This window comes from Rana temporaria, chromosome 2 (genome assembly GCF_905171775.1).
Source record: "Rana temporaria chromosome 2, aRanTem1.1, whole genome shotgun sequence".
Classification (NCBI taxonomy): domain Eukaryota; kingdom Metazoa; phylum Chordata; class Amphibia; order Anura; family Ranidae; genus Rana; species Rana temporaria.
The window spans coordinates 460,423,875-460,438,884 of NC_053490.1; the positions used below are offsets into that span (position 1 = coordinate 460,423,875).

General features: G+C 42.2%; 1 protein-coding gene across 4 annotated transcripts in view; it reads left to right on the forward strand.

The window, feature by feature from the left end:
• The window catches only part of SPECC1 (sperm antigen with calponin homology and coiled-coil domains 1), a 502,835-nt gene that overhangs the window by 420,468 nt on the left and 67,357 nt on the right, over positions 1-15,010 (forward strand). For all 4 annotated transcript variants that reach the window (XM_040338598.1, XM_040338595.1, XM_040338594.1 and 1 more), the window contains one exon: positions 1,032-1,134. In XM_040338598.1, coding sequence (XP_040194532.1) covers positions 1,032-1,134 — 103 coding nt within the window. The remainder of the gene's footprint in view (positions 1-1,031; positions 1,135-15,010) is intronic.

Below are 15,010 nucleotides of genomic sequence, written 5' to 3' on the forward strand. Positions count from 1 at the left end.
ACCCACAAGTGCATTTTTTTTTTTTTTTACCACTACTATTACTTTACACTGGCTGATAACATGTACAAATGCAGCAATTTAGCAATTGGATGAAAGGTTTAGCTCTGGGAAACACTTTTTGAAAGATAAAAAGTGCATTTTATATACAACTATATAGATTAGACCAAAATGAGGGACAAACGAGGAGGAAAGAGGGACATTTCTCCAAATCAGGGACAGTCCCTCAAAATAGGGGACAGTTGGAGCTTTGTGAAACCTTTATAAGTACTGATTACTATGGGGTCATTAAAAAAAAATTGCTGACACATTCACACAGCTGTCGCAATTAATTTCTGTAATCTGTCCAATATGTTTATTTCCTATGGCTGTCAATCCCCATCTAGAGGTCATAATACTGTATTTCCTGATTGAGTGATTTCAGGAAATTACTGTATTATGTCCACTAGATGGACCTGATGATTAGGGGAAATAAACATAGACAAACTACAGGGATTATTTATAACGGCTCTTAGGGCTCTTTCACACGGAGCGGATCCGTATTGATCCGCTCCGTTAGCCCGTTTGGCTCAGCGGGGATTCCTCCGTTAATTCCCGCTGAGCTGTCGGCTGACAGGGCGGTCCCCGCACACAGTGCAGAGACCGCCCTGTCTCTCCTCCGCTCTCCCCTATGGGGAATCGGATGAATACGGACCGTCTGTCCGTATTCATCCGATCCGATCCGTCAGACGGAAGAAAAATAGGGTTTTCTTCCGTCTGAAAAAACGGATCATGACGGAGGCGGGCGATTACGGACGTTAGCGGATGCTCCATCCGCTAACGGCCGTGATCCCATAGGGAACCATTGTACGTCCGTTAACAGACTTATGAAAAGCGGACCGTTCGTCCGCTGGTGTGAACGGGCCCTTATTGTAGTGTGTGTGCTTGATGTTTTACCCCATTAACTGCATGTAGTGCAATTTGGAGAAATGTGGAGACTTGTAATTATTGTATTTAATACCTAACCAATGTATGTTCCCTTACCTGTTTTACAGTGTGGAAAGGAAAGATCCCTTAGCTGCCTTAGCCAGAGAATATGGAGGCTCCAAGAGAAATGCTTTGCTCAAGTGGTGTCAGAAAAAAACTGAGGGTTATTCGGTGAGTTTCAAAAATCTGATTATTTTCCCTGTACATATACATTCTATTGTTATTACACAACATATGGATCCTACTTACCACTCTCTTTCGGACTTGGGTGTAGAAACCAAATAGAATGCCTTAAAGCATTTCTGTGCTTTATCCATTCAGCTGCACGGAATTCGTAAAATACTCAGTACTTTCAAGTATTAAAGTGATTGTAAGGGCTTGTTTAAAAAGACAAAAAAAAAAAAAACATGTTATACTTGCCGGCTCTGTGTAGTTGGTTTTTCACAGAACAGCCCGGATCCTCCTCTTCTTGGGTCCCTCTTTGCTGCTCTTGGCCCCTTCCTCGGTTGAGTGCCCTTTAGCCAGCAGCTTGCTACAGGGGGCACCTAAGCCAAGTCAGAGCTCTGTGTATCCATTAAGACACATAACCCTGCCCCCTCTCCCCTGATTGGCTGACTGACATTGATTTAGGAGGAGTGTCCTGCATGGCTGAGGGGATTGTGTCCATCGCTGGAGAGAGAAGGAGCTCAGGTAGGGAATAAGGGTGGTGCTCGGGGGGCTTGCTACACACAGAAGTTTTTTTATTTAAATTCATAGACTGCATTAAGATAATTCAACCTTCTGCCTTTACTACTCCTTTTAAGGAGGATAACGTGATTCACTCCCCTTTTCACTCCTGTGACAGCATTGGTGTCTGGTTATTTGGCCCAACACTGTGTAGGCAGAAATGCATCAGTAGAGCCTGATCTGAGAATATGCTTGAGTGCCAGTAAATGCTGCCTCATTAACAAGTAAGAAGGCCGAAGGGGCTGGGTCAACTTTTATAGGAATTTTTTTTTTTTTTTTAATGTGGAGCGAGAAATAAAACCCCTGTCAGGTTTTCATTACTGTCCATTATCCCTGATCGTGAAAGAAAATCACACATTTTGAATTGTCCCCAGAACAGTAAAATACAATGGGGACACTAGTTCTGGTGATCCAACCGGGGATTGCCTCACTTGGATGGACTTACTCTTGGCTGTTGAACAACAATGGAACCTTAGACCCGGTTCACACTGGTGCGACTCGTCAGGCGACGCAGCCGCCTGACAAGTCGCGTCCCATTCTAGTGAATAGAACCGTTCTAATAGGAGCGACGCAAGTCGCTCCGACTTAGAAAAAGGTTCTTGTACTACTTCAGGGGCGACTCGGGGCGACCTGCATTGACTTCTATACAGAAGTCATTTTGCAAGTCGCCTTAAGTGGGACTGTACTGGGCAGACAATTGGATGAAAACTGTGTTTATAAAAGTAACAAAACTTTATTTATACAAAATTAGACAAAGTACAAAGGAAGCTCAAAACATTGGAGCGGTTGATACCTGTGTGTGTGTGTGTCTGTGTGTATGTGTATATATATATATATATATATATATATATATATATATATATATATATACACACACACCCCAAAATCACATCGATGGAATGGCTGCTGGTTCTGTTTTAAAACCAGCAGCCATTCTATCTATGTAACTTTGGTATATGGTGTGTGTGTGCACATATATATATATATATATATATATATATATATATATATATATATATAATCAACCTCACTGATGCTTTTAGCTTCTTTTGTACTTTGTCTAATTTTGTATACTAGTTTTGTTACCTTTATAAACAGTTTTCATCCAATTGTCTGCCCAGTACAGTCCTACTTAAGGGGGTTTCTTTGTTGTTCTATATCATTTAGAGATGTGGGTACAATGTACATACTCCACTAGCAATTTCATTATATTCCTCTTGGCTATGGGACAGGAAGTGAAAGGAAATCTCCTCAATGGGATACAAAATCCAGACAGGAGTTGTAACCTTCCATTACTCTATCCAGAGTGAAAAAAAATACTTCTTTAAATATAACTTTAACTGTGTATTTCTTAGTTTTTATAGTCCTAACACATAGTTTTACTGAAATTAACCTCTGCTTATGCAGTTCTCACCATATGCTCAATCTGCGCTGGTGACAGGTTTACGTATGTATTTGATTTTCTTTTTGCCTGGTTCATTTGCGTCAAGATGTGTGCTTAAAATGTCATTGCATGATATTCAACTGAGGAAGTTTTACGTAAAACTATTATGTGTGATTGAGCAGAACACCCACTACTTTGACACCAGACAAGCTTTATACACACATCGCTTAATTAGGTTGTGCATATCGTGTGGTTATTGTATGTACTGTGCCTTGGACCACCCGGCAGTAATGCGTACATTTCATCTTGAACTGGGTAAGTGCAAAGCAGTAAAGGGCTTCATAAATTTAAAGGACCACGTCATGGGAACATGAAAAGTAAAGTTTTATTTTTTTTCGGATTCCTAGACAGGAAGTTAGCTGTTTGAAGATATTGCTTCTCTCTATCATTACCTTCATTTTAAATAACTGCTCTCCTAATTTTCAGAAGAATATAAAATATACATTGGTTAATATTATGAATGTCTCCTTTTTTTTATATATATAAATCAACCTGTAATTTGTGGTTTGTGGTGCTTTCGTTCAAACCCGTTTCTGCTAAAGTCCATTAGTGGCCAATAAAAGCACTTTCATTAGACAGGAATTTAAAATACAAAAAAAAAAAGGTTGAGCTAATTCACTAAAAGCTGAACTCTTTATTGGCTGTAACTGTAACCAGATCCATCAATCTAATTTATATTACAGCCGATGATGGTAATTGGGTTGCTGTTGACGGTACAGACAGTGCTACATTTGAAAACTTGAATCAATAGGACAAAACGTACAAAAATGTATCAGTGATAAAATGACATCTAGATATTTTAAGTGGCATTAACCCAGAACTGCGGTGGCTCAACGCGATTGGCACTGCGCTGACAAGCCATTCACCTCTGCAGGTAGGGGTTCGGATCCCGGTCTCAGCTACATGTGTATTGAGTTTGGTGGTCTCAGCCCGGCTCCCGGTGGGTGTGCTATGCGAGGTAAGCCTGCGCTTAGAGTACGCCTACCCCCCTCCCACAAAAACCACCACACTTACACGCACTCGAAATTGGGTTAACATGCACGCACTTTGACCATGCGGTCTATAAAAAGAGAGGCGAAGGACTAATGGGGCTGGTTGAGCGGGCTAGATCCTCTCACTCCCTTATAGGGAGTCCCTCTGCCCCATTGGGCTTCAAAGCGGAGCAGGTAGGGCGGGCTGTGTGGGAGGACCCCCTCACACACCCACCATTGCCACCCGGGGCATGGAGAAAGGTGGCAGATTGCCTCTGGGGGAGGCCTGCCTACTCCCAACTCCTGCAGTCCGGCTCCTCTCTCGAGTACACGCACAAAATACACTTTAAAAAAATAAATAAAAAAAGTGGCATATTTTTTAAGTGTTTTTTATAGAAAATTTTACAGAATACTTTTTTTTCTTTAACTTGCCCCTCTTATGCTTTTAGCTAAAGCTGTAAATTATTAAAGTTGTATGAATTAGTAAATACCTGGTTTGTTCTACCATTTTGTTTTATTTTCTGTGGCAACGCAGTAGCATCTGATTCTGTGGTTTCTGAGTTGGCACTTTTACTGCGCATGCTCTACAAGTGTACCCAGAGAGAGCCATTCATTTCCTATTTCTCTCTTTTAACCGCCCCACATGACTAGTTTTATGATTATTTAGTGGCGGCTCTAGAACTTTGATTTGAAAGTCCTCTCTCCCCATCCACTTGATTAACACACTCTAGCAGAGATGACATCATATGACCACAACAGCACAAATCAGCACTGTTCGGGCACAGGAAAACTTTTCTGACTTCCTCAGTTGACGTATACCAGTTTCGTCATCTGAGTCTTGCTTGCTCTCCCTCCAGGTCTTTCAGTGTGGCTCGGGAGCAAGCATGGAAAGTCATGGAATTGCAGGATAAGGGATCCACAAAGAGGTATTTGGGACACTTTAGTTTACTTGTAATATTTAATACTATATGGGAAATTAGAAGGATAGATCTAAAGCAGTTAAAGGAGCTCCAGGCTCCTTCAGAAAAAAATAAGTCCACAGCTACTTAATAATAGGACACTTACCTGTCCATGAATCCAGCTCTCGGGTTCTGTCGCCATCATCATGGCTACGGGAAACCGGCAGTGAAGACTTGTGACTTCACAGCCAGTTCCCTACTGCGCATGTACGAAGCGCGCTGCGGTTTGTATATAGAACAGCGGCGGGGGAAGGAACAGGGCGTTCAGAAGTGGGAGCAAGTACTTGTGAAAACCAGGCCCCCTCCCCCTTGAAAGGTGTCAAACGTGGCAGTGGAGGGGGAGGCAAACAAGCGTAGCTTCCCCTTTTGGGCGGAGATCTGCTTTAATATGCCTTTTAAGAACTCCCACCTAATTAAATACCATGATTTCATTTTTTTATGTCAAGATCTAAAATAAAACGCCACAAAAAAAAACTTTCCTTGCATTGTGAGGGCAGATATGGTGCAATCCAGGAGCTTTAATGACTGAGAAGAAAATATGCTTCACTACAAGAATATTAATCAAAGCAATAGTAGTTGTGCTATTTATCTATCTTGTGGCTGGTTAATCTTATACATTCTTATTCATAAAAAATTCCTGTATTGTAAGTGCTACCTCCCTAAATGCAGTAAACCATAACAACCAAGTACATTTTTTTCTTGCTAGGGTCTGACATTAACAACATGACCTCAAATTGGCTCTGCACTAAAACTATCCTTATATTTTTTAAAGTGGTTCTAAAGTCAAAAGGTTTTTTCACCTTTTATGCATTAACAAGCTTTGGCTGTACCTCTGTGGATCACAGTTCATTCTGCACTCCTGTTACCTGTTTTCAGCAGACAGTGAGTTGAAGCCTGCTGTCAACTGACATCACAGAGCCAGGCTCAGGAAAGATCATGACCATATGGTCAGGATCTGCCCACAAGCCTGGATTGGCTCCTGGTTCAGCCTCTCAGTGAGCGGCTGAGAACCTGAGCCGGCCACTACTCCAGTGAGAGCAGGGGGCAGAGCATAGAGCCAGTCGGTTGTCTTTGATCGCTTGGTTCTCAGTGTTAGAGTTGACAGGAAACAGATGTAGCATTAAACCGATGCTGCATCCACCTAGGTAAGTATAATAAAAAAAATGCCATACTTCTCTTTTAAGTTAAAAAACTTTCAGTAGCTGTTCCCCCTTCAAATACCTGATTCTGGTATTGGTCCAGCTCTGTGCCAGGCTGCAGCAGCGCTGCTCTTTCTCCCTGGTCTTATAGGGCAGATTGATAGCCGTGAGAACCTTTGGCTTCTGCTGTTTTCAATCAAATTCATAAGAAGGGAGCAGGGCAGAACCTCGCCTCACTGTGTCTATAAACGCCTATGCATGTGCCGCCATAGGAAAGGGCTTCCTATGGTAGCAAACATAGAAGAAAAGTAGCCAAGAGCACCAGCAGGAGCCCCGGAAGAGGATGTTTGGGGTCAATCTGTGCAATTCCCTTGCAAACAGCAGGCAAGTTTAACATGTTATTATTTTAGTAACAAAAAGTTTAAGCCTCCCGCCTGCCCCTTATCCTTTTCTTCCAGTTATTTATGTTACCAGACTGACCCTTTCTCCCAGTCATAGACTCGCTTGCCTCCCAGGAGTTCCTCAGCTTTCTGTCAGTTGCCCCTCCATTAGGTCCATGATATGCACCTACTTTGAATCCTTGGGGGAGTTAATTTAGGCTCTTTATAGAACTGAATTTGAAATTGTGTTATCCATGCAGTGCCAGATTGAGAAGATTCTGAAAGGAGGCTGGACATGGTTGAGGAGGCTGCCCAGCTGTGGTGTTGGCATTCTTAAAAAAATAAGTGTAACTTCATTGAAAGTGCAGTTACTTTAGGAATTAGTGTTACTATGTTTGTGTTCCCATTTACACAGCATACCTAAAAATAACGAACAAAAAAAATATTACCTTTCTAGGTGTGTTTTGGCAGGCCTTGGCAGACTACATGCTACTCCTGAACAATTTGAACTGAGAGGAAACTCAATGTGTTCCTACTGACAAATAGGGACATTCTGGGGGCGGGGGGGATTTACTAAAACTGGAGTGTGCAAAATCTGGTGCAGCTCTGTATAGAAACCAATCGTCTTCCACGTTTTTTTGTCAAAGCTTAACTAAAAGTGCAAATAAAATACCCAGGGGTAGATTTATTAAAAGCAAATAGACTAATGTTCCCCCAGAGCTTAGCAAATGTGATAAAGCACTTGATTGCGCCTGATTGGGCATTCTTTGCAAAGTGAAGCTTTACCACCTTTGCTAAGCTCTGGGGGAAATGAGTGCATTTGCAAAGTGTGCAGTCTATTTGCCGTTACTGAATCCACTTCCAGTCTTCGGTATACTTTCCATACCATGTCTGGTTATTATACCACATTTATTTAACAGGGTTCTCTTGTTTTTACAGACAAAATGTATACACAAATGTCCGTTTATATGGCACGGCCAATCATAATTGTTTTTACTTTACAAAGTGGTTGTTTAGACTTAAAAATGGTTGTTCTGGCTGATCTACAAAGATGTACAGATGGTTTTAAAAGACAGTTTATCTTGTATTTACTGTCTGAATTTTTCTGTCAATTATTTCCACTTTTGGAAATTTTCTCTTTGTTATGAGATAATAAAAGTAGGCGAGTATATTGGATGTACAACATGGGGGGAATGACTAATACAAATATGTTTTATACTCACAAAGTCATTCCAATTGTCTATATTAAACTACTTCTCCAGAGTGAATGTGTCACGTTTTCAAGTGGTAGAATATTTAACTGTTGAATCAGTTTCTAAAGGGGAAATGTATTTAGCGCTCATGGCTAAAAGCCAAATCCAGAAAAGCAGAACAGTATCAGAAAAATGTGGGACCTAAATATAATATTTATAGTAACTTGTTAAACTCTCAAAACAGGATTTCAACATGACATAGGATCCTTGGAACACTATGGGATTGATTTTACTAAAACTGGAGAGTGCAAAATCTGGTGCAACTCTGCATATACACCTATCCGCTTCTATGTTTTTTTTTTTTTTTGCCAAAGCTTAATTGAACAAGCTGAAGTTAGAAGCTGATTGGCTACCATGCATAGCTGCACCAGACTTTGCACTCTCCTGTTTTAGTAAATCAACCCCTATGGGTGTTCTACAGAGCCAGAAGTTGTCTTCTTACAGACGCTCTGGGGTTTAGTTACTAAAACTGGTGTCTGCAAAATCTGGTGCAGCTATGCATAGTAACCAATCAGCTTCTAGGTTCTATTTTCAAAGCTTAAGGCTGGGTTCACACTATACTACACGACAGTAGTACGACTTTCATCCTACTTTGCTCTGCGACATTTGTCCTACATCCATCCGACTTTCATGAACAGGATACTACTTTGATCTGACTTTGTGATAGTCTAAATTGTTCTTTGACCCATCAAAACAATCGCAGTGTGAGATAAATTCCCTTTACTGCTGCTGTAATCACAATGTCAGATGTCAAAAGTCAGATGGTAAGGACAAGGATCCTACTTTGATCCGACTTCAATGATATTCAATGGGCTGAAGTAGGATCAAAGTTGGACCAAAGTAGTACAGGGAGCATTTTCGAAGTCGGACCGACTTGTGTCAGACCAGTTAAGACAGCTCTCATAGGGAAACATTGATTTTCACACGTCATGCGACATGAGCTCCCAATGTCGGAGCGTTTGTCGGACCAGTGTGAACCCAGCCTCATAGGGAAACATTGATTTTCACACGTCATGCGACATGAGCTCCCAATGTCGGAGCGTTTGTCGGACCAGTGTGAACCCGGCCTAATTGAACAAGCTGATTATTTACTATGCACAGCTGCACCAGATTCTGTGGGCACCAGTTTTAGTAAATCTCCCTCTCTCTCTCTGAATCGTTGAATAAAGCTATACAGTATGAGGGAGAATGGTGGCAGGGTAGCCACTGCTCTAAATAAAGCCTAGTACACATGGTTTGAATGTGGGATGGCATTGGCTGGTTCAATAGAAACTGGCAGGCATTCGGCCTGTGTGTACTGCAGCCGGTCCTATAGAAGGATAGAAGGCACATGACCGAAAAAGGTCAGCCAATCAGCTCCCGATGAGCTCTCAATCAAAGTGTTCTGCTGAGGGGAGGAGGGCGCCCCCCCCCCCCGTCAGAACACAGCAGGGGAGCTTGCTGCACTAACATCACATAGTTGGTACAGTGGCCTCTCTTGAGCTGTCAGGTTTTTTTTTTCATTCAGCCCTCTGGGTTGAGTGAAAAAAACGAGTAGTGCGTGCAAGGCTTAAGGATGGCCATACACTGTTTTTTTTTTTTTTTCTTTCCCCCAGCCAGCTGGAATGAGCTTTCCTCATCCACACATACAATATGGATGGAGAAATCTATCCGAATACACCGATAGCAGCTGATCGATGGAAAATTTTGCAACATGTCCCCTTGGCAATCAACTTCTGACAGGCTGGGGAGCGCACACACTGATCGAAATTCAGCCGGTCTCTGGAAGATTTTTCAACGTATCCCTTTGACAGAAGTCAATTACAACAATCAACGTCTGTCAGGCCAGAGAGCCCCGCAGACTGATCAAAATGTGTCTGGTCCCTGGGAGATTTTCCAGCATATCCTTTTGAGAGAAGTCAATTAAACCATCAGCTTCTGTCGGGTCAGGGAACCCACACACACACTGGTTCAGGTCCCTGCCTAATCATCTGAATTTTGATCCATCTATGCCCACCTTTATCTAACCAGTTAGTGTCAGACTGGCAAGCATTCATAAGTCTGAGGGGAATCTGTGCAGACGGTCCTAGCTGATTAATCGCTGGAAAGGAGTTCACATCTAGGATGGATTTATCCAGCCAAATACTATTGTACCTCCGAGATGCTGCAGTATCAGTTGCTATCAAGTGAGTATTTTTTATACTTGCTTTTACATTTTCTAGAAGTACACCTTTTGGATTCTTATTAGAAGTCACTTGAAATTAGTCTTTGGCAAAACTTTCAAATTATACTTGCTTTTTTGTTCCATATTTTGATTATTGTTTGATATACTGATTTATAAATGCTCCTTTTAGTGGTCATCTCTAAATCTTAGCTGCACTGATGAATGACTTTTAAAGTGTATGTCCAAGCATTACCCACACTAACCACCAATCCTCCCTCTTCACTTCTAAAGCATGTCTCAGCATGTATCTGTTTTTCCTTTACCATGTTCCTGTAGTGAGTAGGGATGAGTGAAACTGCCCTGAGTTCGGTCTGAGCCATGTTTGGTCAGTGATGTGTCTACTATCCTTGCTCCATTGCTTTGATTTCTCAACAAAATAAAGAATGGAGACATGGATGGATTGGTGAGTTGGCTTTAAATATTAAAAATAAATGAAATGGTGTCTTCAGTTTGTGGTGTTCGGATACAGTTACTTTCCACTTTAAGTGTTGGGCATTCCCAGTGTTAGTGCTTCCTAGGGCCATGGTGGGCGCAAGCTTCCATAAGAAGCAGTGACAGCAGGAAGCTGATATATATATATATATATATATATATATATATATATATATATATATATATATATATATATATATATATATATATATATATATATATATATATATATATATATACATACAGTGAGGAAAATAAGTATTTGAACACCCTGCTATTTTGCAAGTTCTCCCACTTGGAAATCATGGAGGGGTCTGAAATTGTCATCGTAGGTGCATGTCCACTGTGAGAGACATAATCAAAAAAAAAATTCCAGAAATCACAATTTATGATTTTTTAACTATTTATTTGTATGATACAGCTGCAAATAAGTATTTGAACACCTGTCTATCAGCTAGAATTCTGACCCTCAAAGACCTGTTAGTCTGCCTTTAAAATGTCCACCTCCACTCCATTTATTATCCTAAATTAGATGCACCTGTTTGAGGTCATTAGCTGCATAAGGACACCTGTCCACCCCATACAATCAGTAAGAATCCAACTACTAACATGGCCAAGACCAAAGAGCTGTCCAAAGACACTAGAGACAAAATTGTACACCTCCACAAGGCTGGAAAGGGCTACAGGGAAATTGCCAAGCAGCTTGGTGAAAAAAGGTCCACTGTTGGAGCAATCAATAGAAAATGGAAGAAGCTAAACATGACTGTCAATCTCCCTCGGACTGGGGCTCCATGCAAAATCTCACCTCGTGGGGTCTCAATGATCCTAAGAAAGGTGAGAAATCAGCCCAGGACTACACGGGAGGAGCTGGTCAATGACCTGAAAAGAGCTGGGACCACCGTTTCCAAGGTTACTGTTGGTAATACACTAAGACGTCATGGTTTGAAATCATGCATGGCACGGAAGGTTCCCCTGCTTAAACCAGCACATGTCAAGGCCCGTCTTAAGTTTGCCAATGACCATTTGGATGATCCAGAGGAGTCATGGGAGAAAGTCATGTGGTCAGATGAGACCAAAATAGAACTTTTTGGTCATAATTCCACTAACCGTGTTTGGAGGAAGAAGAATGATGAGTACCATCCCAAGAACACCATCCCTACTGTGAAGCATGGGGGTGGTAGCATCATGCTTTGGGGGTGTTTTTCTGCACATGGGACAGGGCGACTGCACTGTATTAAGGGGAGGATGACCGGGGCCATGTATTGCGAGATTTTGGGCAACAACCTCCTTCCCTCAGTTAGAGCTTTGAAGATGGGTCGAGGCTGGGTCTTCCAACATGACAATGACCCGAAGCACACAGCCAGGATAACCAAGGAGTGGCTCTGTAAGAAGCATATCAAGGTTCTGGCGTGGCCTAGCCAGTCTCCAGACCTAAACCCAATAGAGAATCTTTGGAGGGAGCTCAAACTCCGTGTTTCTCAGCGACAGCCCAGAAACCTGACTGATCTAGAGAAGATCTGTGTGGAGGAGTGGGCCGAAATCCCTCCTCCAGTGTGTGCAAACCTGGTGAAAAACTACAAGAAACGTTTGACCTCTGTAATTGCAAATAAAGGCTACTGTACCAAATATTAACATTGATTTTCTCAGGTGTTCAAATACTTATTTGCAGCTGTATCATACAAATAAATAGTTAAAAAAATCATACATTGTGATTTCTGGATTTTTTTTTTGATTATGTCTCTCACAGTGGACATGCACCTACGATAACAATTTCAGACCCCTCCATGATTTCCAAGTGGGAGAACTTGCAAAATAGCAGGGTGTTCAAATACTTATTTTCATCACTGTAATATATATATATATATATATATATATATATATATATATATATATAATGTGTATGTATGTATGTGTATATATATATATATATATATATACAGTGATGAAAATAAGTATTTGAACACCCTGCTATTTTGCAAGTTCTCCCACTTGGAAATCATGGAGGGGTCTGAAATTGTTATCGTAGGTGCATGTCCACTGTGAGAGACATAATAAAAAAAAAAAAAATACAGAAATCACAATGTATGATTTTTTTAACTATTTATTTGTATTATACAGCTGCAAATAAGTATTTGAACACCTGAGAAAATCAATGTTAATATTTGGTACAGTAGCCTTTGTTTGCAATTACAGAGGTCAAACGTTTCTTGTAGTTTTTCACCAGGTTTGCACACACTGGAGGAGGGATTTTGGCCCACTCCTCCACACAGATCTTCTCTACATCAGTCAGGTTTCTGGGCTGTCGCTGAGAAACACGGAGTTTGAGCTCCCTCCAAAGATTCTCTATTGGGTTTAGGTCTGGAGACTGGCTAGGCCACGCCAGAACCTTGATATGCTTCTTACAGAGCCACTCCTTGGTTATCCTGGCTGTGTGCTTCGGGTCATTGTCATGTTGGAAGACCCAGCCTCGACCCATCTTCAAAGCTCTAACTGAGGGAAGGAGGTTGTTGCCCAAAATCTCGCAATACATGGCCCCGGTCATCCTATCCTTAATACAGTGCAGTCGCCCTGTCCCATGTGCAGAAAAACACCGCCCAAAGCATGATGCTACCACCCCCATGCTTCACAGTAGGGATGGTGTTCTTGGGATGGTGCTCATCATTCTTCTTCCTCCAAACACGGTTAGTGGAATTATGACCAAAAAGTTCTATTTTGGTCTCATCTGACCACATGACGTTCTCCCATGACTCCTCTGGATCATCCAAATGGTCATTGGCAAACTTAAGACGGGCCTTGACATGTGCTGGTTTAAGCAGGGGAACCTTCCGTGCCATGCATGATTTCAAACCATGACGTCTTAGTGTATTACCAACAGTAACCTTGGAAACGGTGGTCCCAGCTCTTTTCAGGTCATTGACCAGCTCCTCCCGTGTAGTCCTGGGCTGATTTCTCACCTTTCTTAGGATCATTGAGACCCCACGAGGTGAGATTTTGCATGGAGCTCCAGTCCGAGGGAGATTGACAGTCATGTTTAGCTTCTTCCATTTTCTAATGATTGCTCCAACAGTGGACCTTTTTTCACCAAGCTGCTTGGCAATTTCCCCGTAGCCCTTTCCAGCCTTGTGGAGGTGTACAATTTTGTCTCTAGTGTCTTTGGACAGCTCTTTGGTCTTGGCCATGTTAGTAGTTGGATTCTTACTGATTGTATGGGGTGGACAGGTGTCTTTATGCAGCTAATGACCTCAAACAATGCATCTAATTTAGGATAATAAATGGAGTGGAGGTGGACATTTTAAAGGCAGACTAACAGGTCTTTGAGGGTCAGAATTCTAGCTGATAGACAGGTGTTCAAATACTTATTTGCAGCTGTATCATACAAACAAATAGTTAAAAAATCATAAATTGTGATTTCTGGAATTTTTTTTTTTGATTATGTCTCTCACAGTGGACATGCACCTACGATGACAATTTCAGACCCCTCCATGATTTCCAAGTGGGAGAACTTGCAAAATAGCAGGGTGTTCAAATACTTATTTTCCTCACTGTATATATATATATATACACACTGTGGCCTGGATTCTCGTACGAGTTACCCCGACGTATCTTCAGATACGCCGTCGTAACTCTGAGTCCGAGCCGTCGTATCTTGGCGCCTGATTTAAAGAATCAGATTTAAAGATGCATGCGCCGTTCGTAAAAAGCGTCATTTACGTGGGGTCACATTAAATGTACATAACACACGCCCACATCTACCACATTTGAATTAGGCGTGCTTACGCCGGCCTATTTACCCTACGCCACCACAACTTTGGTTTGAGAATACGGCACTTGCCTGTCAAAGTTGCGGAGGCGTAACGTAAATAGGATACGTTACGCCCCCACAAAGATACGCGATCCTACATGAATCCGGGCTTGTGTATGTATGTGTGTGTGTACATACCGTGTTTCCCAGAAAATAAGCCTGGGTCTTATATTAATTTTGTCAGCCAAAAACATGGTAGGGCTTATTTTCGGGGTAGGGCTTACTATTGTGTGGACTTCTCTACCCCTCTCCCTCTCTGCCTGACAGGAATCCCGTGTGATGTAAAGTAAAATGTATTGTGTCAGGTACCTTATTATAGCGCTGCTCCTGGCTTCCATAGCCTGTCTGAGCTCTCTTCCACGAGCCAAACTTTGCAGAGGGAGGGGGCCGACATCCCCCACTGACAGGAGAAGGAGATCTGAGTGCCGCTCTGGGCTTTCTATAGCCAGTTTGAGCTCTCTCCGCCGAGCATTGCAGGGGGAGGGGGGTGGACATCCCCCACTGACAGGCAGGAGAAGGAGAGAGTGCCGTTCTGGGCTTCCATAGCCCGCCTGTACAATCTTCCGCAAGTCGAGCACTGCAGAGGGAGGGGGGGGTCGAGATCTCCCGCTGACAAGCAGGAGGAGAGGAGGAGACAACCACGTCAAACTAGGTCTTATTTTCGGGGTAGGGCTTATATTGCAGCCCTCCCTGAAAATCCTGCTAGGTCTTATTATCGGGGTAGGTCTTATTTTCGGG